General features: G+C 41.4%; 4 protein-coding genes across 4 annotated transcripts in view; all 4 read right to left on the bottom strand.

Moving 5' to 3' along the window:
• Window positions 1-2,669, bottom strand: part of LOC141799893 (rho guanine nucleotide exchange factor 10-like protein) — a 60,297-nt gene extending 57,628 nt beyond the window's left edge. The window contains exon 1 of the mRNA XM_074682306.1: window positions 2,385-2,669. The gene's annotated coding sequence lies outside the window, so the exon portion shown is untranslated. The remainder of the gene's footprint in view (window positions 1-2,384) is intronic.
• A 6,023-nt stretch (window positions 2,670-8,692) lies between these two features.
• Window positions 8,693-15,107, bottom strand: nppa (natriuretic peptide A). Its single transcript, XM_074681000.1, has 3 exons — window positions 14,994-15,107; window positions 13,579-13,885; window positions 8,693-8,697 (listed from the first exon to the last, which is right to left on the bottom strand). Exons 1-3 carry the CDS (start codon window positions 15,105-15,107, stop codon window positions 8,693-8,695), a joined length of 426 nt encoding a protein of 141 aa, XP_074537101.1.
• Window positions 15,108-18,688: 3,581 nt separating this feature from the next.
• nppb (natriuretic peptide B) lies at window positions 18,689-20,921 on the bottom strand. Its single transcript, XM_074680999.1, has 3 exons — window positions 20,911-20,921; window positions 19,669-19,798; window positions 18,689-18,988 (listed from the first exon to the last, which is right to left on the bottom strand). The coding sequence occupies exons 1-3, from the start codon at window positions 20,919-20,921 to the stop codon at window positions 18,689-18,691; spliced, it is 441 nt and encodes a 146-aa protein (XP_074537100.1).
• A 1,423-nt stretch (window positions 20,922-22,344) lies between these two features.
• On the bottom strand, window positions 22,345-24,603 carry nppal (natriuretic peptide A-like). Its single transcript, XM_074682115.1, has 3 exons — window positions 24,424-24,603; window positions 23,892-24,208; window positions 22,345-23,045 (listed from the first exon to the last, which is right to left on the bottom strand). The coding sequence occupies exons 1-2, from the start codon at window positions 24,505-24,507 to the stop codon at window positions 23,894-23,896; spliced, it is 399 nt and encodes a 132-aa protein (XP_074538216.1). The 5' UTR covers window positions 24,508-24,603; the 3' UTR covers window positions 22,345-23,045; window positions 23,892-23,893.
• Between the last annotated feature and the right edge of the window lie 2,618 nt (window positions 24,604-27,221).

The following is a 27,221-nucleotide window of genomic DNA, read 5'->3' as shown; positions in this document are numbered from 1 at the left end:
AGAGAAGACATTACCAACAGAGATAACTTCATCCAACAGCAAAATCTTTATCTAATAGCCAAAAGACTTCATTCACCAGGGAAAACTTCAACCAACAGGGAACACTTAATCAAAAGGGAAAACTTCATTCAACAGAAAAAACTTCAGCCAACAGGGAACACTTCAACCAACAGGGAAAACTAAATATAACACAGTATACTTCAACCAACAATGAAAATATCAACCAACAGGGATACCTACATCCAACGCGAAAACTCCTTCCAACAGCCCAAAGACTACATCCAACAGGGAAAACCTCATCTATTACTCAATTGAACTAAGCTATAAAAACTTACAATTTGTTAGTCAGTAGAATTTATTCAAATGTCTGAGTTTTCCGTGTCAAAGATGATGATTTTTGAGTAGATTTAACTTGTGTTACTGTTCGAGTTAGCACAACTTAAAATTAAAAGTTTCTGTGACTGCGTTTTATGGAAAACTTCATCGAACAGAAAAAAACTTCTTTCACCAGGGAAACTACAACCAACAGAAAAAAATTAATCCAACAGGAAAAACTTCATCCAACAGGTCAGTTGGTCTTTCTCTATTAGTCTGTCACAGTTTGTGTGTCTCTGTCAGTATGTCTCTGTCCATCAGTCTCTGTCAGTATGTCTCTGTCAGTATGTCTCTGTCCATCAGTCTCTGTCAGTATGTCTCTGTCCATCAGTCTCTGTCAGTATGTCTCTGTCAGTATGTCTCTGTCCATCAGTCTCTGTCAGTATGTCTCTGTCCATCAGTCTCTGTCAGTATGTCTCTGTCAGTATGTCTCTGTCCATCAGTCTCTGTCAGTATGTCTCTGTCAGTATGTCTCTGTCCATCAGTCTCTGTCAGTATGTCTCTGTCAGTATGTCTCTGTCAGTATGTCTCTGTCCATCAGTCTCTGCCAGTATGTCTCTGTCAGTATGTCTCTGTCCATCAGTCTCTGTCAGTATGTCTCTGTCAGTATGTCTCTGTCAGTATGTCTCTGTCCATCAGTCTCTGCCAGTATGTCTCTGTCAGTATGTCTCTGTCCATCAGTCTCTGTCAGTATGTCTCTGTCAGTATGTCTCTGTCCATCAGTCTCTGTCAATATGTCTCTGTCAGTATGTCTCTGTCCATCAGTCTCTGTCAATATGTCTCTGTGAGCCTGATTCTCTCAGATTGTCCCTTTCAGACTGTCTCTGTGAGCCTGTCTCTATCTGCCTGTTTTCATCTCTGTCAGTCTGACTCTGTCAATCTGTCTCAGTCAGTATGTCTGTGAAAGTCTCTCAGTCTGTCTCTGTTCGTCTGTCTCTGCCATTTAGCCTCCGTCTGTCTGTTTCTGACAGTCTCACAGTCTGTCTCTGTCGGTCTGTCTCAGTTGATCCGTCCCTGTCAGTCTGTCTCTGTCAGTGTGTCTCTGTTAGTCTGTCTCTGTCAGTCTGTCTCTGTCAGTCTGTCCCTATCAGTCTGTCCCTGTCAGTCTGTGTCCGTCAGTGTGTCTCTGTTAGTCTGTCTCTGTCAGTCTGTCCTGGGGGTTTCTATAGTGCAGACACACCTCAGAATTGCCCTGCTACTGTGCTTTTACTTCTGCTGCTGCTATAAAATGTCACATGTTGTTATGAACCTGATTGTCTCTGGCAGCAGGTCATGCTCCCTGTCATGTTCCTGTCACCACCAGAGTCCTCTAATCTTTACATTTCTGTCTCATAAAGTCACTTCAGTGAATACTTTTTAAAAAATAATCTTTTTGTTTCATTATTTTTTACAGTTTAGTAGTTATGGTCCTCTTTTAAAATGTGTCTTAAACCCATTTTTATTCCTTTGGTTTTAACCACAGACAGACTTTCTTTCTTTGTCTGATTTTATTTGCTTTCAATTGTTTTTAATGTTGTCTTTTAAGTGTTTGTTTTTCTCATCTGATGCTAGCTTTGTTTTATTTTACCTGTCAGCACTTTGTTTCCAGCTTTGGTTGTTTTACAGTGCGAGGATTTAAAAATACATGTTGTCTTTTTTTCTGTCTTTATTATTAAAAAACTGTAGTAAGTGTACTCATGTGTTGCTGTATTTACCTTGTTAAACATTTTTTAAAATGTTTGTGCTGATATATGGACCAAAGTTTCTGAAATAAAGAGATAACATATTAAACCAAGTTGTAAACCTCACACAGCTTCTTAAATCAATGCATTACTGAGCTTTTTTCCTGAGTGAAGCTGAACTTATCAGAATGACACCTTCTTTAAATCAGTGTTTGGGCTACAGGCTCAGAGTCCAAACCCTGAACGCAGCTCAGGAACATTGAGCTGAGCTCCATCTGGATTACTTCACATGTCATCATGCGAACAGCCTTCATGTGCAGACTAAATACAGACAAAGATTTTCCTCACCTGTAGTTTTGCGGTTCTTTAAGAGCTCAGCACAGATCTGAGGCTGTTTTGATCCACAGTCTGTGACACTCCAATGAAATAAAACCCACGGAAAGGTAGTGATCCATTAGAAGGCTCCTTCAGCCGTCTCCCCATGGCTCACCTTCAGCCAATTCCTCTACAGTCCCCCCGCAGACTTTTCGGGCTAGAAACAGGTCTTTACTTCGGTCAAACAGTGAGGAGTCCCAACAACAGGCTGCTGGCTTTTCCTGTTGTTTCCTCTGTCTCCTCTTCCCCTCTCCGTCCCGCTCTTCCTCTCTCCCGGAGCAGCAGAGGAGCAGATTGGTTTACTACGAGGAGAAGAGGAAGGGCAGCCGGTTTGAGTTTGGGGCGGGGATTAAACTCGATGAACAGACGGAAGCCCGGCGCGGTGTGAGGGCTCAGCTGACTGTCTCTGTCAGAAGACACACACACTTTATTAACTCCTTACAGGAGTTTGAGCAGGGGAGGAGGACGGGTTTGGGACTTGTAGGGCTATGTGAATCCTGTTCCAGCATAAATTTTCCTAATTGTATTTATTTTTCTTATTTTTAAGAATAAAGTCAAACTTTTCTTATTTATATTTTAATATATCCTAAAAAAAAGAAGAAAGAAAAGAAAGTTAAGGTGTAATTCCAAACGGGAACTGAAGCGCTTGATGTTATTAAACATGGCCGCTAGATATCACTGTTTAGCCATTTTCCATCACATGGCCCGGGAGTTCAGGTCCTCTCCAAATTAAAAGCATCTAAAAATAAAGTAAACAAACAGTAAAAAAAAAAAAAAGTAAAAAAAAAAAGTAAAAAAAAAAAAAAAAAAAAAAAGTTTTCCCTTTGAAAATATATTTGTTTGAACAGATTTTTTTTCTGATTTTATATATATATATATATATATATATATATATATATATATATATATATATATATATATATATATATATATATATATATATATATATATATATGTATATATATATATATATATATATATATATATATATATATATATATATATATATATATATATATATATATATATATATATATATATATAATTGATTTAGTTGTAGCTGTGATGCTATTTAACTATTTTTTTCTTTTGTCAAAATTGGTATGAAATGAAATTTTCTAAAAATAAATGTTTTTTTGTTGTTTTTTGTTTGTTTCTTTGTTTGTTTATTTATTTTGTTGCTTGTTTTTTTTTTTTGTTGTTGTTGTTTTTCACAATATGTAGCTGAGTTTTTGCAAAAATCTCAAAAAGAAAAATGCCATTAGAGGGTGCTCAGTAATAAGAGGTCTTTACAGTTTTTCTCGATTGATTACACACAATTTTTGGTGCCTGAGACACAATGACCACAACATATAACCAATGCACCAACTCCATGAACCAAGTCTGCTAAACTATAAGCACAATTCCTGCTTTACACTCAGACTGCAGATCTACAACACACTTTTTTCAAAACACTGCACACAATTCTCTGAGTTTTGGCACAATATTCATGAAGTAAACTTCTTGTTTTCACAAAGAACACAATGCCACTCAAAACAGTTAAATTAATATTCCTATTATGCACACTGACTCATCACATGGATAAACACCTGTCACATGTTTTTACAACTAGCAATCAGAGCTTTAGCATAAAAGGGCAACAGGTGAGTTTCTCTGTTTTGGAACGATGGACTGCAACATTGAAATCAGAGGGAGAGCCAGAGGTGTGAGAATGAGAGGAGGAGGACGAGGAGGACGAGGAGGACGAGGAGGACGAGGAGGACGAGGAGGACGAGGAGGACGAGTAGGACGAGGAGGACGAGGACGGGGACGATGAAGGATGAGGGCCATAATCTCTGATGAGATCGGGGCCACTTTGGTTGACCATGTGGTGAACCATGGTCTAACAATGAGGGAGGCTGGGCAAAGGGTGCAGCCAAATTTGAGCAGATACACAGTAGCATCCATCTTCCGGACTTTCCAAAATGAAAATAGGTAAGAAATTTAGTCTTACTAGTTTTAGGAAATTGTTGTACTGCAATTCAACACAGCACTCAATGAGTACAGTATTACAGTATTGTCAGTGGACTGTTCTGAAGGACTGTAAAAAAGTAAAGTGTTTATTTGTGTTTTGTGTTTATTCGAGAAATGTATTCCTTCCTTTTTATCCCTTCACAATATTTACAATAATTCACTCTCTGTATTGGAGAGCTGAAAGACGACCATCAAGAGGAGGTTGGGAGTGTCTACTGTCTCCTGAACAGGAAAATCAAACTTGGAACATGGTCCTAGAGAATGATGTCATTACATTACAACAAATCCAAAGAAAAGTACTAGAAAACAATGACATTTTTCCAAATGTTGATAGTATAAGTTTATCCACTCTGGACCGTGTCTTGTGAAGAAATTCTCTGAAGATGAAACAAGTCCACAGAGTTCCATTTGAACGCAATTCAGACAGAGTCAAAGAACTGTGATATAACTATGTGCAAGTAAGTCCTCTACAATCCTGTAACTGATGCATACCCTGAAAACTGTAATATTATACATGTTTTAGTTTTGGAATCATACTGAATGTATTTCACTATAGTGACCACTCTATGTCTATTTCTGATATTATCCTGTGTGTTTCAGAGAGTCCTTGAGCTAGAGGTGGCTGCAGTGGAGCACCAGTTTGTCTTTATTGATGAGGTTGGATTCAGCCTCATCAATAAAGATGTAGAAGGGGAAGGAACATCATCAGCCATTTTGTGTTCTGAGTCAAAAAAAACAAAAAAAAACAATTCTAAAACATTTTGCAAGAAGTGTCACACTGAACACAAAAAGGCCTGAGTCATGATGAATATTTTGTTATCATAGTGTTTTACACTGAGCACATCAGTGTTCAACTGGTTCAAATAAACGTTTATTCATATAGTGGTTTGTGTGTGTCATTTGGAGACAAAACACCATTTTGAGAAGAATAAAGACTGTTTTGGATGTAAAGTTTCATTTTGCAGGAGAATTGAGGGGTTGTGAGAAATGTGTGAGTGATTTTTTGATTTGTGTGTAGAGTTCTGAGAATATGAGGCATCCTTTCAGAAAATGTGTGTTAACAATCGAGAAAAACTGTAAGTTCTGCTGTCCTGCAAAAAGCCTCAAATAGAGGGTTAACACAAATGAGTGTTTGAATAAAGTTTCACCTCTTCTCATGCATCCCTATGTTCATATCTGTCATTTCTGTTCTGCTGACTCTAAGGTGTTTACTGAAAAAGTTTGATGCTAACAGCCATGTCTGTCTGTTCCTCTCTGTGTGTGTGTGTGTGTGTGTGTGTGTGGGGGGGGGGGGGGGGGGGGGGGGGGGGGGGGGGCTGCACCTGTCTCCATAAGCAGGATGAATATGGAGTCTACACTGCAAACAACTGACACCTCATCAGGTGTTTTTGTCTTATTTTATGTAGAAAATGTCTTTTTAGACTGAATATGAGCCACATTTAACTGATTGATCCAGAAAAAAAGTTTTGTTTGAAGTTATGTAAAGACAAATATGAGGTCTGAATTGCTTGTTACAAGTTGAAAAAATTAGCCAATTGGACAAGTTTTCTAGTTTTACGCAAATATTGAAGACTTTTTTTTTTTCCTTGTTCCATTGGCAGATTTTTTTTATTTTTATTTTTGACTTGTAAAAAGCATTCAGAGCTCATTTTGTCTTTAAATAACCTGAAACATTACATTTTTCTGGACTGACCAGGTGAATGTGGCTCATATCAAGTGTAACAAGACAATTCTGACTTAAATTAAGACTAAACACTTGATACGATATCAGTTTTCTGCAGTGGAACTGTGCACTCTGTGTCCCTGAAGGCATCATGAGTGCTGGGTGAGAGCTGGTCTCAGGTCAAGTAAGTCTGGTGTACTGTCTGTCTGTCTTCAGGAGTAAGTTTTCTGTATCAGCAGACTGCAATGGCTGTCTGTCTTCAGGTGTGTGTTGCATCATATCAACAGACTCTAAAAGCTCTCTGTCTCTCAGATGCCTTTCTGTCTGTCTTCAGGTGTGCGTGTGTGAGTGTGCGTGTGTGTGCACGTGTGTGTGTGTGTGTGTGTGTGTGTGTGTGTGTGTGTGTGTGTGTCTGTGTGTGTGTGTGTGTGTGTGTGTGAGTGTGCGTGTGTGTGTGTGTGCGTGTTGTATCAGCAGACTGTAATTTCTGTGTGTAATGTGAGTGGACAGAGGAGTGGGACAGTGACGTCTCTGAGCAGGGGGCCTGTCAGCTTCAATCAGACCACAACCTTTAATGGTTGAATCATGTTTCCTGCATGAATCACCTCCTCACCATGTAATCAGCATCATTTGGCATTTGACAGCTGAGGCCATAACTTTTCATCTCTTGATCCAGGTGACGTGACTGACTGACTGTTTCAGACTCCTTGAAGAACATAAGCCTCCCTCTTAGCTGACTGACTCGCCCAGGAAACATTTCTGCTGTGCTCTGTTTTAGGGGCCTAACCAGTGTGATGGATTTGTTGATTATAATGAATCCTCAGCTCAACAGTCAGCCCTTGGCTCCCTGAAACACTGAGGGCTCTAATTTCGTAGACCAGGCGCAAGTGCAGGCGCACCTGCCCTGTGCCGGCCTTCGCCGCGCGGACAGGGCGTGACCAGCGCACTTTGCAAGTTTCCTGCAGTGCCAAGAGAGGCGCAGTCAAGGCACAGATGAGCGCGTCCACGCCTCCCTCCACGCAAATGGCAGAGAGGGAGGAGAAAAGCCGTGAGTGGGTTTAACACAGCTGAGGGTTGTTTTCACCAATCAAAAGTGATTGGTGAAAATCATTTACTAAGAATACTGCACAGCTATATCTATGGTACTTAAAATGCCCTGCAGCCTAGGTGCAGCATCTGATTGGTCTGAGTGATCCCCAGCACCGCAGAAACAGTGTGCTGGAAAGACCCGGTCGCGGAGACGGTCAGAGCCGCTGTCCCTGCAGCAGGAGAATGGACAGCGGGGCTCATCGGAGGACACGAAGTGCGTCACCGTGTGGGCCAGCTCCCGGACAGATGTAATCTGTTCCTTTGTCATTGATAGGAGTACAAAATGAAGAGACAGTTACACAGCTGGCTTATCCATTCAGAATACTTTTGATCCACCTGCACTCCTGGTTTGTCATCACCAAATAGCAGAACCTTTGGTGATATACTGTATACTCTCCCAGTGTCTCCACCTCATCCTCCTTACAATAATGTACTCCATCTTTTTAGATCAGGTTAAAAATAAAGACTAAAACAGAGAAATATGGGAAATCACAGGTAAATCCTGAGTGACATACATTTATTTTGTCTCTTTTTTCGTTGTCTTTTCTCTCCCTCTTTTCTTTGAATTAAATGAAATGAGAGAACCAGATATATACTCAGTATCAGATGTTAAGGCTGTTTATTGTTTAATTGTAAGATGTGCATCAAACTTCCAGCTGCCGTCAGGTTAACTTTCCATTATGACAAACGGCTTTAATCTGACATCAGATGTGACGGGACAGTTAATATAGATATAAATGTATATGCTGGTTCAGACAGTTACATTAAATAGTGATTGCTGTGATTGTTTATTGCATTAAAATGTGCCTGACTCTCTGTAAACCTGCCTCTGAGGCTTTGTTGACATGTGCGCACATGTGCGCCTGTCACCAAATTACAGCTGTGGAGGGTGCGCTCCGCTTTGTGCCGAGGATAGACCAGGTTGGAGCTGGCGAGCTTTCAGCACACTTTTTTGGCACGAAATTGTCACTGCCCCAACATGAATCTGCTGTCAACTCCCCCTGGCGCGCAGTCATACCCATCTCTGTGCAGACGGTCTACCAAATTGTCAAATTGGCAGCGCACAGTGGTGCGCCGCACGAAATTAGCACTGCGCAGGGTGCGCCAGGCTTGGGCCACGAAATTAGAGCCCTGAGAGGTCAGCGTTCATCACATCAAGTTGAAAAAAAAAGGCAGGACAGTGCTGCAAGCTTTATTTTCCCTCACTCCTTCCTCTCAGCGGAGGTAAGATCCACATCTTCAGTACTCTGTGGAGACGAATCAACAACTTTAATATGATTGCTGCTGAAATATGAGGGCTCCAAAAATGACAGAATTCATCCTATGAAAAAAAGACTTTAATTCCCTGGTAGCAAACATCATGCAGAAAAGTAGTTCAGTCATTAAAGCAGTGAATAAAGAAGACAGGACAGTGAATTTAATGACAGACTGTCACTCTACACAGACTTTACACGTTAACATTCATGAATACATATTCAAACAACTGAGGCCGTGTCTTCATGTGGAGACTGTCCCATTATCCTGAAAACAGAGACACACACACAATCAAACACAGGGTTAACATCAGTATGTGCTTATTGTATATGATTATTTAACATGTTTATTTTCAGTGGAGGACACGTCCTTTCTCATCTTGGTCCAAATATTTAAGAGATCAGCTTGTGATAAATACCAGCCTGATTAAAGACAGGCACATAAGACAGACGTAACCATCTACTGTATGTTTGAGATGAAACACTGTGTTTACCAAATTATTCCTCAGTATTAGTTTGATTAACAGACGCATTTAACCATTCCAGGCATTGACCATATTTTCCCTCTTTTTTTATTTCATAGGCTTTAAACAGTCAATAAAGATTCATCTGCAGGTTTCTCAGAGAGCAGAAACAAACTCATAACGTATCTGAGCCTCCTCTCAAGTTTGTTTCAGTCTGTGGCACGGTCACTGGATACAAAATGTGAAACTCTTTTCTAAAGGAGTTTGTGATTACTGATGGGGTAGCTGATCATTTCTGACGCTTATGGCATTTTCAAAAGTGTAAACAAAGAAAGGATTGAACAAACCAACAATATTTGTTTAAGATGCTTAAACACACATGTTAAAGGAAGACAACCCAGGCAGTGGGAGCTCTTTAACTTCCAGTGATTCGTCACAGTCATCAAGATAAGTTATAATAAGTTATTAATTCAACACAAAATAATTTTGCCTTATCTCATAGCAAAGTTTGCAGCCATTCTGAGATTTTTTTTTTTTTTTAATTAAAAACTACTTTAAATTTATTAGACTGGCTGATGCATGTACTGCATTTATACTAAAATCATATACTGGAATATAATGGTTAAGCAATCATAGATACTTCAAGTTGTTAAAGCAGACTCGTAAAGTTGTATGTTTAACAAATAGGTGTGTTTGATTAATATAGTATTCTGGCTTTTCCAGTGGTCTGGGTATGAATTGCATGTGCTGATGAAATTTTTATCTTACTCAGCAGCATAAATAAATAGCATGGTTTAAAATAAGTGACAGGAACTGTTTTACATGAGTATATTTATTTATTTATTTATTTATTTAATTATTTTCTAGATTAATGTTATAATAAAGGACTTGAAATCAGGAGGTTGAGCTTGTTTGTTTTTTGTTGTGGGTTTGTTAAAATTTTGTGTTGTGTAGCTATTTATTTTTTGTGTAATTTTTTTGTTTTGTTTTGTCTCTTGTTTATGTCCGAGTTTTTGTTTGTTTTTTTAGTCTGTTTTGTGTTCTCGTTTTGATTGTTCTTATTATAATTGCGTATCTTTGTTGTCAACCATGTAATTTTTTTTATGTTTGAAAAATGAAAATAAAATAATAAGAAAAAAAATTATTAAAGCAGACTGAAGTTAAAGAAGATAAATGGTGATAATTTGTAATTATGCACACTCTGGCCACCCCTACTTATGTCACTGTCCTCATTGTGATACCCCATTCTGAAAGTCTGGACACACCCCTGTACAGAGGCACATTGTAACAGTGGTCACAGTGGTATGAAAGCTAACAGGCTTTAAGGTTTGTTTAACAAAATCTGGAGGAAAACTCCTCTGTTCATTCTTAAAAGATGAGAGGAAAGACTGACGAACTGCAACTTCGGTCCCAAAAAGAGTGGTAGGGTTCTCTTTCAAACCTCCCTTGGTATCTCACTATGGGAAGCGCCCTCTGGCGTGACTGATCATGGAAGCTCCAATGACACCACGTCTGTCATCTGACAGACCAATCATCTGGAGATGTACGAGCCAGCCTGCCCCCTTTATAAGCATCTCTGCGCTGCACCCGTCATTCTGGCCTTCTTCCACCATGAAGATCACAGAGCTCCTCAGCTGTTCTGACTGACTGGATTATTCATTTAACTGCTCTTCCGACGCGCCTTCAAGGTAGTCACCAAGCGTCAAGGCAATTTTGGTCACATGTACAAGAGCCCTGTACAGTATAATTCACAACATGGGCGGGAGGCTGCTTTCATTTTGGTGTGGCGGTGAGCCATGATCATTTGCATATGTAGCAGAAACCCTGCATCATAAGCTGCGTTTCCACCAAGCAGTCTGGGTCAGTTCAGTACGGTTTGGCATGGGTAGCGCTGTTTTAATCCTGACTCCGTTTGCATTTCCGCAGCAAACTGTGCCCTCTCGTGGGAGGCGTCATGTAAGCCGGATGCCGCAAGCCGCAGCTGTAACACAGCGCAACACAGTTTACTCCGCTAATAAATCCAACAAAGAAGACAAACGCGACACAGTAAACAAATAGCACAGATGGAAGATATGCAGCATTTCATCCTCTCTGTGATTGGCATGTGGCTCTCTGTTACAAAGTGCAATCAAGCTTTGTTTCAGAGAAGTCTGTGTGCCGCCAGGAGAAATGCAGCCTTTGTCAGGGTAAGTGACAATTCTTTTGACCAATCAACAGTCTGCAGTGTGTTGCTCCACCTTCCAAGAGCAGATCGGTTCAGTCTGGCACCCTTACGGAAGGGTCCCAAAAAAGTAGGCCGGCTCGTCTTTGTTTTTGGGGATCTGTCCCGGGATAAGTCAGTGGAAATGCCACAAAATGCGCGCTGTACCAAGATGAACCGAACCAGTCTGCTTGGTGAAAACGTGGCTATGGGTACCATGAAAAAACAGGAATTACATTACGCCCCTCGAAGTTTCCTCAATCTAAGATTTACAGAAGAACACTTGTTGATTGGTCATGAGTCCCAAAACAAGAGTCAGAGTCAAATCTGAAGTCTTTTGAGCATGAGTCCAGGTCAAGTCTCACAGCAAGAAGCCCTGTCCCACAGCATGTAGCCATGTCTCACAGCATCTAACTCCATCTCACAGCATTTAGGCCCCGTTTACACAACAACATTTCTTCTGAAAACGCTAAAACACTGTGAAAATGCAGTGAAAAAAATCTGTGTTTACACAGAAACGCCGATGGACTGAAAACGCTGTAGTAAGCATGCCAGGCCTGTAGATGGTGCTATAAATGTCATGTCCAGACGCCGCTTTTGGGAGATCTCCACCGCAGTACAGTTGAGCCAGTATTGGGGAATACTAAGTTAAAAAGTGGAGCAAAAGATGCACATTTTGTTTAAAGACAGTCAGCAAATACAGCAGATTGAGAAGCACAAGCTCAACACGGTAGTTTGTGACAAACGTAACAATGGTACTGTTGTCCTGTTGAATGCACACGTGAGGTGGAGTGTGACGTAAGCGTTTCCACTAAAAATGCCGGCTAACTGTTTACACGGCAACAATGTGGGGAGCGTCTCAGAAAAAATCCCACTCTGGAGGCTGTTTTCAAAAGATTGCGTTTTAGGTCTGCTGAAACACCATTTCCATGTAACCACACGAGGCTGAAACGCAACAAAACTTTTGCGTTTCACCCTAAATCCAATGTCGTGTAAACAGCCACTGAGCCCTGACTCACAGCATGTGGCCCTGACTCACAGCATGTGGCCCTGTCTCACAGCATGTGGCCCTGTCTCACAGCATGTGGCCCTGTCTCACAACATGTGGCCCTGTCTCACAGCATTTTACTCTGTCTCACAACATGTGGCCCTGTCTCACAGCATGTGGCCCTGTCTCACAACATGTGGCCCTGTCTCACAGCATGTGGCCCTGTCTCACAGCATGTGGCCCTGTCTCACAGCATGTGGCCCTGTCTCACAGCATGTGGCCCTGTCTCACAGCATGTAGTCCTGTCTCACAGCATGTGGCCCTGTCTCACAGCATGTGGCCCTGTCTCACAGCATTTTACTCTGTCTCAAAGCATGTGGCCCTGTCTCACAGCATGTGGCCCTGTCTCACAGCATGTGGCCCTGTCTCACAGCAAGTGGCCCTGTCTCACAGCATGTGACTCGGTCTCAAAGCATGTGGCCCTGTCTCACAGCATGTGGCCCTGTCTCACAAGATGTGGCCCTGTCTCACAGCATGTGGCCCTGTCTCACAGCATATGGTCATGTCTCACAACATGTGGCCCTGTCTCACAGCATGTGGCCCTGTCTCACAGCATATGGCCATGTCTCACAGCATGTGGCCCTGTCTCACAGCATGTGGCCCTGTCTCACAGCATGTGGCCCTGTCTTACAGCATGTGGCCCTGTCTCACAGCATTTTACTCTGTCTCACAGCACGTGCCTTCGTCTCACAGCATGTAGGCCTGTCTCACAGCACGTTATCCTGTCTTACAACATGTTACTCCATCTCACAGCATATAGGCCTGTCTGACAGCAAAGTTTTCAATGTACAGCAGGGTCCCATACCTACTGCCTTCTGTCCTCACTCACAGTTTCTGAAGTTATGAAATTAGAGTTTATTTTTGTAGTGGCAGCATATCCATGAGTGAGGAGGGAACACTGTGGATATGAGGACCAGCTGTACTTTATAATGTTATTTAATTTAGTTGTTCAGATCTGCTTCAATTTTTTTAAAAATTATTATTACATGTACTAAATTCATAAGGCAAATTTAATAATATCACATCTTTCAGTTGTGAGTAAGGTCTACTTATTGTGTTTTATAGTGATATGCAACATTTTTTGACAAAACTTTTTATTTTAATTTCTAACAAAAAGGCATCTGGTTCATTTGATTAAAGACCCTCAGTAGAATGATTTTCTATAATAATTGTAACAACTTCAGATGTTGAGTTAAATTAACTTAAGTTTCATATTTCATTACTTAGTTTTTTTTAAGGTATTTTTTAAAGTAAACTCAACTTATTTGGATTTACAGTGTACCATCATTGTTGTGTTAATCATTTTGAAATAAGTACCACTGACCACAGTTTTGTTCAGATAGTTTTTATCAGACAAGTAGCCCTTCTTGCCACTCATTTCCCGTGAGGTAGCCCTTGGTCTCAAAAAGGTTGATGACCTCTGATTTAGTCCCTCACCTTTTCCAGTGTTGCAGCCCAGTCCGCTGGTGTTCCCTATCCGGTCCATCCTGGCTCCAAAGCAGGAGGATCTTCTTGCGGTCAGCAGCAGGTCCTGCAGGCGGCTCCTTGTACTTGCTGCCATCCTGCTGCGACCTTCAGATCTTTCTGGTATAAAAGCTTCCTGGTCCACCTCATGCTCTGGGTTCCATCTTTGGCTGGCCTGGCTCTGTTCTGGCTCCTGGCTTGGTTCCTCATAACCTGCCTCAGGATCTCCTTCTTCCTGGACCACTTCAGCCAGAGTCTCCCCTAAGCGTTGTAGTATAGACTGACGAGGAGAGAGGAGAGAGGAGAGAGGAGAGAGGAGAGAGGAGAGGGGAAACTGAAATCCTAACCTTAGATAATACTTCTTGTGAATCTGCATCAACAAATGGGTCATGGGTCAAAAACATCTGGTGTCAAAACAGGATCTGACTTTAGATGAAACTCAGGCCTGTGGGGCATAGTTTCTAGGGCTGGAACAAACACTTCATCCCGATTTTGATTCTTTTACAATTTCAGGGGTGCCAGTTAATTATTTATATTATTTATAATATAATTATTATTTCTGATTTTTTTATGATTTTTTTTTTTTTAACAATAAACAACAAAAGTGGATAATAATTATGATGTCACCAAATTCCCCAAAACAAGCACATGACATATGGGTCAGTTTTTAAGATTTATTCAGGGATCTGACATGTCAACTTTTTCCCAACCCAACCTATAAACAAATACTAAAATGAATCATTTAAATTTATATATATATATATATATATATATATATATATATATATATATATATATATATATATATATATATATATATATATATATATATATATATGTACAACTTTACGTGACTCTTAAGGAAATAACTGTTTTTATCTACAAAACAAACTTGAACAAATATGAACGAACATGAACAAAGATCAACAAATGTTAAAGCTCCTGTAAGGGTCTTCAGTCTGTGTTGATTTTGGCACCCCCTGGTGGTGGCAGCAGCTACAGGATTTGAAAATGACTCCATCTCTTTTATCTGAAGGTCTTTTTTTTTTTTTTCTAGACATAAAGTAGCATCGATATCTCAGTCTGTTTCAGAAGAAACCTCCTGACAGGAGCTTTGAAAAAAAGCTCTGCAGGTTTTTATGAGACAGGAAGCAGGCCTCCCTCTGAAAGGGACTGTGTAAAGTTACAGAGGTCATGACCTATGAGTCCTCAGCGATGGCTTCACCCTTCTGAGCTCAGGCGTGAAGCCCTCTGTTAGAGTGGCTCCTAATGGGACCCAGTCCTTTGTCTGCTGACTCCTGATGTTTAATGGTGACATGAGGTGACCTCCAGAAGCGCTCTTCTCCATGAACAGGTGTAAGGACTGAAGGCCTGATGTGGTTTCTTACCTTGAGCTGGGCGAGGTCGTTGGTCTCAGACGGTCGTCCCAGAACGTGGCCACTTAGCAGGGTGTGCTGACAGAGCAGGACCAGCAGGCCCCACAAGACCGCAGCCCGCATCATATCCTTCTGCTGCTGCTAATTCTGACACCAGGACGCAGCACCACATGGTTTTATATGCATGCTCACACACACACACACACACACACACACACACACACACACACACACACACACACACACACACACACACACACACACACAGCAGACAGTCAGTGTCACAGGCTCATCATTTTGTAAAAGGTCTGAAGTGCATTCTAACACCTCTGCAGGATAAGGCATGTGGTCAGATGTTTGTGTAAGTGGTGCTTAGTGGTGTTGATGTGTGTGTGTGTGTGTGTGTGTGTGTGTGTGTGTGTGTGTGTGTGTGTGTGTGTGTGTGTGTGTGTGTGTGTGTGTTTGTGTGTGTGTGTGTGTGTGTGTGTGTGTGTGTGTGTGTGTGTGTGTGTGTGTGTGTATGTGTGTGTTTGTGTATCATCTTAGTAACCTCAGGCGCTGTGTTGGAGCTGTGAGCTCAGGCGAGGTGTGTATCTGTGTATTGACAGGAATTCTGCATTCAGATACTTCACACTGTCTGCACTCCACAAAACACCATATCAGGGTAAAACTACTGCTGCTGCTGCTGCTGCTGCTGAGGGACAGGCAGACAGGTCAGAGACAGTCAGGTTAGAGACAGACAGAAGGGGTGAAAGACAGAAAAGTTGGAGACAGATGGACAGTTTGGAGACAGACAGAAGGGTCAGAGGCAGACAGGTTAGAGACAGACAGGACAGTAAGGAAACCCTGTCAGCTGTATCTCAGCTTTAGTTATTAAACTCTGAGTATGTCTGTTTGGTTAAAGTTCCTCACAGATGATCTGAGATCAGCCTCACATCATGTCCACTTCAAACTAAAGCACATTACTGAGGGGACCTGTATTAAAACACCCAGTTATACCCCCACTTCCACCCAGTTTACTCAACCGTACCCTCTCTTCATCCCTGTATCTACATGTCAGAGGCTCCTCATTCCAAACTGAGAGTACAAAGCTGTTTCAGTTAATGTGTGTGACAGATTCTGAAGTGTGTTTTCTTGGAACAGTTCAGTGTTGAACCCGTCCTCCTCTTCTCAGCACCCATACAGCCTCAGTTTGCTCCTAGTCTGAGGCCCATGTCCCATGTGTCATTACCCACTTCCTGCTCTGTGCACTTGATAAAGCTGTGAAGCCAAAAATTGTCTTTAACCTCCTGACTCCTAGTAGTTCAAATTTGTACTCTGTGGAGGACATTTGTAAATCTAAATATTTTCCACTTACTTCACACTACTGAATAAACTCCTCATGCCATCTACAGAGGACATTTAGGGCTTTTCAGTGATACCAAATGTGAAGGGGTTAGGCTTTGGTACCTTTCTCTTTTTCATTAAGGGAAATGGCATCCATCAGTGGAAGTGCAATTTATGGGAAGAGGAAAAGTAAGTGTAAAAAACATTTTAATAAGCACATTTTCGCTTGAAATTTTGGTGGCATGTTTTATATGGAACTCTTAACAACAGTATTCAGTATTCTAATAACCTCACAAAGATCGGAGAATCTTAAAATCTTTGTGATTGGACAATATTTTTTTTCCTGGTAGTCAGGAGGTTAAAAAATGTTTAAACAAACATAAACTTTATTCTGCCTTTCCATGTGTGATGAAACAAAACAGAAGGGAAGCATCTGACGGACGTGTCATGAGATAAATGATCACATGTTTTTATGACTTCTTAACAGTTGTTGTGGATCCTGAGATGTTTCATGTATTTTGAACTTTGGAGCAGTTCCATCCACAAAGGATGTTTTCATGGTGTGTCCCACATGGTGTGTGGGGTATAACTCTGATTGCCCTGGTGATCTCGTACAGGAAACAATGAGCTGTAAAAGAGAGGCTGTTTTTCTGTTTTAGAAACTCACTCACGAAACCTGAGGTAATATCTGCTCTGTGAAAACAAATTTACACCCTGAGCTGTGGGAATTTTTACCCAGGATGCAACACTGAAGAAAGATTTGTGAGTGATTCAACTCAAGTATTTTAAAGTACTGATAGACTGAAGTTAAGCATTGCTTCATAAACCCATCTCCTGTTTCAGTTTCCGTCAGAAATCAGCTGATGAGATCTGGAGGTTGTGTGCGCTCTCCATGGTGCTGAAACCTCTGATATCACGTTCAGATCTCAACATAACAGACAACAAAAAGCTTTTTTTACCACAATAACCCAAGTTCATATTATCATAATATGGTTTATAAATCCTGAAATATTATTAGAGATTGGAAGAAGGTGTTTCATTTGTCACTTTCGGAGAAACTTTTCTGACACGCTGTCAGTAATGTGTTGCACTAAGATAGACCTTAAACCATTTATTGCTTTATCTGGTGTCCCTCCCATTTGGCCAATCAGGGAAGGTTCTGGCTGCCTTTGTCTCTTTGTTAGCAAGAAGAATTGTTCTGCTCAGGGAGTCCCCAGCTCCCCCTTCATACAGTGTGTAAAGGTGTGTAAAGGTGTAGAAAGGTGTGTAAAGGTGTGTAAAGGTGTGGAAAGGTGTATAAGGCTGGAGAAAATCAGACACACTGAGAGGATCTCTGAACAGATTCAGTTCGGTCCTCCTTCTCTTCCTGTGTAAGGTGTTTACATTTCCCTGTGGTTCCAGAATGATGTTTATGTGTTCATGCACAGGTGTTTGTGTATTAGACTATATTCTACATATATGACTATAAATGCACACTTATTTACCATATCTAATCCTGCCGCTGCAGGGGGCAGGATTTGGTGTGTGTGTGTGTGTGTGTGTGTGTGTGTGTGTGTGTGTGTGTGTGTGTGTGTGTGTGTGTGTGTGTGTGTGTGTGTGTGTGTGTGTGTGTGTGTGTTTTATTTTGTTCTTGTTTTGTTTGTTTTATTTTTTAACCTGTAGTTGATCATGTGTATAATGTATTAAATTTGATCGTATTAATCTATATTATTTTATTTTATTTCTATTAAATTTTGTTTTACCTTCAATGCTCACTGCATAAAGATTTACCAGTGCAATTATTGTTGTTACTATCATGCATCCTGAAAATCTCAAAATCATAATAAAAATAAATTCTTAAAAAATGGAAAAAGAGGTTTTTTGATTTGTCAGTGCTTCCTGTGCTGTATGTAGCTGTCTGGAATAGTTGATGATATCTTAACATATAATAACTCCACTATCACCATAAAAAACCTCATTTCAAAGTGTGTCTTTGTTGGCTTTGTCATCTTAAAGAATAAATGTAAAGAGTGAGCACTCTCAGTAGTTCCTTGTGTATCTCTGACCATGTTTGATGCTCAGTCATCACTCACAGTGCTGTGAACTGATCTGCAGTTGTAAACATTTATTAGAACATTCAACAGCACATAAACATCAGTCTTGTTTTAAATAAAGCCACCAGCATCATTCAATAAATATGAGTAAATAAATAGCATTCAAATAAAAATATCCTTTGGTAGAGACGTTGCAGTTCCACATTTCAGATGGTAAGACTTCATCTTTACTTTGGATCTGTGAGGAAGAAAAACACTCTGATCAGGAAGTGTTTAAACTCATGTTAATCACAGGAGTAAAATCTGTGTTTTCTGTCTGGGTGAGTCAGACCAGCTCAGTCTGGAGCCTCAGAGTTTGTGTCTCTTACTGTATTTGCCGACAGTGTTACAGCCCAGAGAGCTCATGGATCCTATCCGGTCCAACCGTCGGCCGAAACAGCTGGACGACTTCCTGGAGGAGTCATTGCGGACGCTCTTCAGGTTCTTAGCGGACAGAAACTCTCTGATCATCTCCTCATCCAGGTTGGTTTGAGGCTGCTGAACATCTGCTGCTCCCTCATCTTCGTCCAGACTGACCCCCCCTGCAGGGACAGGCTGGTCCACAGCAGCCTGCTCTGAGACAGACTCCTCCAGTCTGCCGAGGATCACCTGCAACATGCAAGAAGTAATCATGTCAGATAAACCAGAAAGAAAGCCTTGATCAGTGCCCTGAAATTGAGCTTTTTTTTCCCCCTCTCCTCTCCCAATGTTGTCATTTCTTATCAATTGCAAAAGGGCGCTGGGTAGCTGGCAAGCTCCTAGGTTTCATCTCATTTCTGTTTTTCCCCCTGTTTGTTTTCTTATATGTCTTGGAAGGGATGTAACTGTAATGGAATTTCCCCCTCGGGGATCAATAAAGTATTTTCATTCTGATTCTGATAAACTCAGAAAATAAGCAAAACCGTGCACAGCACTGAGGTTTGGTGAGGCTGGAGCAGGTTTTCTAAAGGTTTTCCCTGACCTTTATCAAAGAATCAAAAGGCGTGCCGTGAGTTACTTCCAGTGTGTTATTTAAAAAGTGTTGACATCCTGTTAGGTCTTTCCTTTCTTGTAGAGTGTTTAGGCCTGAGGCCTTCACAAAGTCCTGTTATCTTGTCTCACCATATAAACCCCAAAAATCCCAAACAAATTATGTGGAGTCACAGATATCGCTACAGGGATCAGTCACTGAGTGAAACCTTCAATAGTAGGAAACACCTTCCCAGAATGACCTGGAGTAAAAGTGTCTGTGAAGGTGCAGCAGGTTTACTCAAACTTTCCAAACTAAAGCTTAGCCTTCGTAAACTCACCTTTAAGATGTCTATGTCGGTGTCAGACAAGCCGGTGCTGACCGGGTACGAGCTGATCAGCTGCAGCTTTAAGATGAGCAGCAGGCCGATGACTGGGATAGAGGATAGATGCATGTTTCTCTCAGAGCTTCTGGTATCAGCTGATGGATGGATGGATGGATGGATGGATGGATGGATGGATGGATAGGTGGATGGATGGATGGATGGATGGATGGATGGATTGATGGATGGATGGATGGATGCTCTCTGGCCTCTTTCCCTGGTAGCTGTTGGATGTTGGATGCCACAGCAGCACCTCTCTGCTCTTTTATACTTGAGCCGGGCTTACGTAGGAATGTCAGGAATTGGACTGGCATTCCTGACACCTGATCCTGATAACAGGAGCTGTCGGAAACTGACCCTTTTAAAGAGCTGTCTGCTAGATATGGGGCATTCGTATGACATAGCTGCCTCCATACGGCACTTTGTTTCAGAAACATACCCAGCCCCCCCTCCACACGGGACATTGTTTTCAATGAGCTACGGGAAGTAGTAAACGGGAAGACAGCGCAACAATGTTGCTAATTTAAGGAATGGACGTGCTTGTGATGGGGTGGCCTCGATGAATGGAAGAGCAGCCTTCAATGGGCAAAGAAAAGTCAGAGGAGAGGTCTTCACCAAACCACCATACCCCCGCACACCATCAGGGGAAGGGTTTTGGTTTACTACAAAAGTCCAGCTGTGGTCCCATTCTGCCTCCACAGGTCAGCCTTCTTTTGATCAGTCAGTCTAATGAGTAGGAATTAGTGTTGTGAGAATCATGAACGAATAGTTCAATACCCAAGAATCACTTTACTGACTCAGGAATCATGATTCTTCGCCCCAAATGACTCATTAACTGACTCAGTAGAAAGCTCACGGTAGCCGAGCCCCTCACTCACATCATGGGAGAATGGCTGGTACGTAGAATGGCTCAACTCACAGTGTATACGGGTCATTAACTCACCGACAGTACATACGGATCACTAACTCACTCACAGTATGACTCAAAGCACATATGAGTCACTGGCCAGCTCGAACATACATAGCATGACTGGACTCTCAGCACATACAGATTGCACTAATTCACTCACAGTATAACTCAAAGCACAAACGAGTCACTCACGAGCTTGAAAATACATAGCAAGCCCCGACTCTTAGCACATACGGGTCGCACTAACTCACTCACAGAATGACTCATACGAGTCACTCGCCAGCTCGAACGTACGTAACATGGCTCAACGCTTAGCACATACGGGTCGCACTAACTCACTCACAGAATGACTCATACGAGTCACTGGCCAGCTCGAACGTACGTAAAATTGCTTGACTCTTAGCACATACAGGTCGCACTAACTCACTCACAGAATGACTCATACGAGTCACCGGCCAGCTCGAACGTACGTAACATGGCTTGACTCTTGGCGCAGACACTTGAGTTCCCAAACTTTCCCAACTTGCAATGTCTCGCCATATCACTGTAATTCTATTAGTATTATTTGTGAGTTAGAAAGATAAATGTTTGTTTTATATATGTTGATCTTTCACTCTTCCTTTCACATTGGAGTGTATTAATTGTCGGTTTCAGTCATTTCGCTGGTATGAATCTCTCTGACATATAGATTTCTATGCACTTTCTGGGTAACTGACTCGAGTGACTGAAATATATATATATATATATATATATATATATATATATATATATATATATATATATATATATATATATATTTATATATATTTCAGAATAAAACTTTAAAGTTTTTTAATGTAACATATTTATTTCTCAAAATATAACTTTGCAATTCTGTGTTCATGTCCAGCATGGAAAATCACCTATACTCTTCCACTCCCTCACAGTCACAACAATGCATTTAGGTACCTAAGCATGGTACCTAAACATGGTACCATTTGATTTTACGTGAATCAGTATACGGTACTACAGACAGACTTTGGTCAGTACCTATAAAAGTACCTATTTCAGCCCCCATACCTTCTATTGAGTCTCATCTGGTCTCAGTTAAACCTTGTTTAAGGATTGTCATCACTGATGGAAGGTTCAGCAGCTTTGACTCCACCACCTACACTCTCTCCTCTACTCACCGTCATGTTTTGTAAAAATCTTGACACTCCAGATAAATTTCTTGTGTTTTATTCTTCTAACTGAGGTAAGTGACCCAGCTGGAAGAGGGGTCATTTTTCTACCAAACTTCCTTTGCAGCCAGTGTAGTCACCCACTGATGGCCGTCAGATAAGAGATGCAGGTTAAAGCCAAAGTGAAGAGATTTTATTCCAGTTAATTCTGCGACCATTACACAGTTCCTTAGAGAACATTCATTTCAGTCACATGAACTTTGGTGATACGGAATTTAGGTGTTACACACTGTAAAACAAAACAAAACTAAAACAAAAATGGTAAAAGCACTGGCAGCAAAGTTTCCAGATGGATACCGTAAAATTACAGTCAAACACAGTAACACCGAACTATGTGTAATAACTGGAAAAATGCAGGACTAGATTTTACTGTCAAAATTAGTTAAAACACAGAATTTTATTGTTCATAAATGTCTGTTATACTGTAAAATAACATGAATTCAGTCAAAACACATTCAAATCAGATTCCTGCAGGATTAATTTATGTAATTTCATTGTGTAAATTATTCATTGTAGGAAACAGTCAAATCAATCTACAGTAATATCCTGTTAAAATACATGTTTTCCCATGTACAATAACAAATTTGTAATGTATGAAAGTAAACTGTACATAAAACTAAAGACAATTGTCTGCAGATTAACAATATCAATATGTAACTTTAGAGAAAAATAAAGTGTCTTTTTGGAGATCCCCTCATGTTGCATGGGTGAAGGCAGATGTGTGGCTGCAGCTCTTTAATTAACCTGTTATCATAAACAATAATAAATATCAGCTTTCCATTGATGAAAACGGGTTGTAAGCGGCTGAAGTGTCCTCAGTGTCTACAAGACTGCCAGCTTCAATAATAAATTAAAGGACAAATTAGTTTTCTCTGAAACTGACTCGTCACTTTATTTCAGTGAACCTCTTTGATTTGTGCCAAACAGGGGAAGAAAGTCAGTCAGACTCAGACATTGTGCAAAATAACTGTTTTTGTTTTTGTTTTCTTTACTGCAGGATAATTTAAAACAAGCACACACTAATTCATCCTACAAAAGGCAAAACAATGAATAAATACATTTACAATAATTGTTCATCATTTAGCAGCTCACATTTGAAAAACTCAAATCACAGTCCTGGATCAGAACCACATGGAGGAGAGTGCAGGAGGATCTGTCTTTAAAGGTGGGAGAGGACCTCTGAGGAGGACATCACACACGATCATCTGTGAAAACAGAACATATTTACACCATTATTATTATTATTATTATTATTATTATTATTATTATTATTACAACAGATTAAAACCAGACTGTCACAGGTTGTAATATCTGAGCGTCAGAGCAGCTGCGCCCTTCAGTGACCTGCTGCACTGCAGAGGAAACCATGATGATGATGATGATGATGATATGATGATGATGATAATGATGATGTGAAGCAGCTGCTCCAAAGGAGTTCTTCTCTCACATTAATGTCACAGTGATACTCTTTGATTGATCACTGTCAGATCTGATGAAGGAGGGTCTCTGCTTTTACCAGCCTGAGTTCAATCACCAAGCGTCAAAGTTTTGTTTGTGTTGCAGTTTTAAACAATTTAAAGAGGCTAAGCTTCACAAATAGAAAGCACAGTGTAACAGCTGTGACTTCATCCACGCTGTGCCTCATATTCAGACTAGTTTTTATATGCTTTCTCCATTGTTCATGCCTTTCCTGCATTTCTTTCAAACTATTTCCTCGAAACACCTAATTTTATCCACAGTCTGAACAAACTTTTTTTCCTGCGTTTTGGACTCCACTGACGTCATTCCTCTGCAGCACTGCGCGGGAGGAATAAAACACTTTTCATTCTTTGTCGCTATAATAAACATAGATAGATAGATAGATAGATAGATAGATAGATAGATAGATAGATAGATAGATAGATAGATAGATAGATAGATAGATAGATAGATAGATAGATCCTTATTACCCTTCACGGGACATTTGTTGCCACAGTCTGCACAGAAAGAGTACACATACACATGAAAATAAAGTTTCTCAGATTTCACCCTCTCCCCTGCCATTCTCCTACCTTCAGCATCCCAGCCCGCTGAAGGAGCCGATCCTCTCTAAACGGACCCCGAAGCAGCTCCTCAGTCCTCCCTTCTTGAACCGGCTCCACGAGCGCTTGGAGGTCCGCGTCAGGTCCTTGAAGAGACGCGCTAGGACGTTCTCTTTGGCCGCCTGCAGGGCTGAGTTGCTGGGGTCGGAGGAGACCCAGGGTTGCTCCTCTGGAGCTCCGAACATTGACTTATCTGTGTAAGCATCTTTCCCCTCAGCAGCGTTCACCTCCTCCTCTGAGGAGTAAAACGGTGAGTTAAGCTCCTCTTCTAAAAGCTGCTTCAGAGTCTGCGGGAGAACAGAGAACAGAACTTTCAACTTACCACACAGAGTAAACTCAAACACAGACCAAGATGCAAGTTTCCTCTCAGCTGTTACTGAAAGCATCAAATGAAAAACATCCAAGGTGATTTTGTTTTTTAATGATAAATATCCACATGATCCTTTAACCTCCTGTCTGCAGTGGTTGAAAGAGCCTTACTGGGCTCTAAAGGGGATCTTACCTGTAGATCAGACACAGGTTTGGCTCTAATAAAGCTCAGCAGCAGGAGCAGAGAGAAGCAGTAAAGGCTGAGGCTCTGGTTCATTTTCTCTTTCTGCTTTTTTTTTTTTTTATTTTTGCTTTTTTTCCTACTCGAGCTGTCGCGCGCGCCTCAGGTCCGTCCCCGCTCCTGTGTCTCGCGCTGGCCAGGTGCCGCCTTTATACGCGACCTGATTCCGTCACGAGGCCTGGGAAAATTAACGAGGTGTGACTAATGCTGCCACACGTGGGAGTATGGAGGGGTATGCAGGCCAACCTGACAGTAAAACGGGGACTGGAGGTGTTCACGGGTTCAAACTCCTCTGTGACGCGCACGAACTCCAGTTCCTGAGCTTTCATTGTCTGTTCAGAAAAATCCTGCTGCAGGGATGGAGAGCTTCGGGTGTTTCACCCAGGTTTACCTTCCCTCACAGAATTATCAGAGAGAACATAGTTCATATGACTTAGTTATTTCTCATGCGGATGAGGTGCCCTGCAGAACCAAGGCTCAGAAGGTTTGGATGAAGCTCCTTTTTAAGAAGATCCTGTGAAGCAACCACTGCACCAGGCAGAATAATGACGTCATCATCATCAATGTTTAACCAATCACTTTTTTTATGTTCAGCTAATGTTTGATACCTGAGATGTTTCAAATCTCTGACCTGCACTCCAAAACAAGTGTAGCACATTTTAACATTGTCTTTGTGCATCACTGATCCACAGAGGAGTGAGGTCAGTGTGAGAAGTGACAGGAAACAGGACGGTTAACAAACACCCTCTGTGACTGAAGCAAGGCCTCATGAAGACCCCTAGTGACCTGAACAGTTTGTCTGGCTCAATATGTGCTGCTCCTTCAACTCTTCCTGGGATGATCCTGCAGAAGGCAAAGCTTCCTGAGCTGCAGCCCGAACAGACCTCATCATGAGAAACGTGCACATTCAGAGACAGCTTCATGACCTCATGCCAAAGTCTATAGAATAGAATAGAATAGAATACAATACAATACAATACAATACAATACAATACAATACAATAGAACTTTATTGTCATTGTAACAAGTACAACGAAATTGAAGTCGCAGCAGCAATCAAGAAAACAAAAGTAAGAAAGTGTATAGAAAGTGCAAAAAGGTCCATAAGAAAATTATGACAGCTTGTCCATCATTGTCTGGTTCAGCCAGCCTCCACCTCCACAGGGTCCAGGACTGAGCTTCTGTAGTCATGCTCCATCCCTGTCTCCTGGATCCTGTCTGCTCACAGCAGGTGAAGTTCTTCCAATGTAGCATTGGTGTCTGATGTTTGCTCTGTTAGCCATGTCAGTGAATAGCATGATGCTACCCTGCCTTCTGGTATTCCCTCTGGTGCTGGGTTAGCACATCTAGCTCGTCCATCTTATTGGAGATAGATCTTACGTTCCCAATAACAATGGATGGAAGGACAGGTCCATGTCGTCACTTCTTAGCTCACACCTGAGAACCAGCACATCTTCCTCACCTCCTTCTCCTCACCTTGTGGGAAGACATCAGGCCTTACACCAGTTAGCATTGACATGCTACAGGCTGCTAACAGCTGATTTCACATGTAAACAATGCAGCCTTAGTTACTAGGGGTTTTCCAGACAAACACAGGATAAAAAGTAATAAAAATATTGCTGAAGCCACAAAAAGTTTGGTGTCCATGACCAACAATGAAACATACAAAGTAATGATCCACTCCAAATACAAAGATTACTAAAAAAGAGACATAAAACTTACAAGAAACGAACAAAGAAGAGAGAGCTGCTGCAAAAGGCAGCAATAGCCAACAGGGCGGCTCCTAGCAATGCAAAACAAACATAGAAAACACTGAGAAGCAGAAAGATGCACCACCAGCAAACATGCTGCAGCATCAAAACAAAGCAGAAACACACACACACACACACACACACACACACACACACACACACACACACACACACACACACACACGCACACACACACACGCGCACACACACACACACACACACACACACACACACACACACACACACACACACACACAGAATGCTGCAAGACAGGGACTAACGACAGCAGAGCTCCAGGCCTGTAGGTGGCACTCAGTGCAACAGGGCATTAGTGACTTAAACGTTTTGTTCTCCACTTAAAGGATAAGTTCGGTTTATACAGCTTTTACATTGTTTATAGAATGAAGTAGAACAAAATACTCACCCAGAAGGCTTTCCTGATCCAAGCAGTGCTTCGGGAGATATCTAGATCCAGAATCATGCAGCGGATGTCCGTATGATGGGATCCATCAGGGCATAGACAGCGCCGCTCCTAAAACTGCATTAATCGTCCAAAATCTTGTGTTTTTCACCAATATTCCAGAAAGGAATATTGGTATATCAGCTCTCCAGGGAGTACTGTGCATGTGCAATACTCTCTGGAGCACTGACTCTTTTCTTTGAGGGACAAACGTAAACAAAATCTTCGTTCAGTTCAGAGGTCATTACAGCCACACACTCCACTGTCTGGAGTGACACAGACTGCAGCAGAGGACTAACCCGGAGCGGACCATGATGGAATATTAAATCAGAATTTAATGAGCTGAAACACAACCAAACATTTAGACCTGCTGGTGATCGGACTGAGAACAGCAGGTGGTGAAAAATAAACCAATGAGCTTTTAGAGCCAAAAAGCTGGAAACTGAGAGCTATTAAAACAATCATTTATAACCACCCTGACTGTTCTGTTAATTATGTTCAGTCTACAAATCACTCACTGACTGCCTGACTGAGAGCAG

This window comes from Halichoeres trimaculatus, unplaced genomic scaffold (assembly GCF_033239565.1).
Source record: "Halichoeres trimaculatus isolate MK-OKI-2021-1 unplaced genomic scaffold, fHalTri1.1 fHalTri1_scaffold_11, whole genome shotgun sequence".
Classification (NCBI taxonomy): domain Eukaryota; kingdom Metazoa; phylum Chordata; class Actinopteri; order Labriformes; family Labridae; genus Halichoeres; species Halichoeres trimaculatus.
This window is presented reverse-complemented; position numbering and strand designations above follow the sequence as displayed.

Excerpts from the sequence above, each read along its gene's own strand:
- nppa (XM_074681000.1), bottom strand. The coding sequence starts at position 15,107 with ATGATGCGGGCTGCGGTCTTGTGGGGCCTGCTGGTCCTGCTCTGTCAG. Across the intron at positions 13,886-14,993 it reads ACGACCTCGCCCAGCTCAAG|TCTATACTACAACGCTTAGG; the intron begins GTAAGAAACCAC and ends TCTCCTCGTCAG.
- nppb (XM_074680999.1), bottom strand. Across the intron at positions 18,989-19,668 it reads CCGACATAGACATCTTAAAG|GTGATCCTCGGCAGACTGGA; the intron begins GTGAGTTTACGA and ends TGCATGTTGCAG.
- nppal (XM_074682115.1), bottom strand. The coding sequence starts at position 24,507 with ATGAACCAGAGCCTCAGCCTTTACTGCTTCTCTCTGCTCCTGCTGCTG. Across the intron at positions 24,209-24,423 it reads AACCTGTGTCTGATCTACAG|ACTCTGAAGCAGCTTTTAGA; the intron begins GTAAGATCCCCT and ends GTTCTCCCGCAG.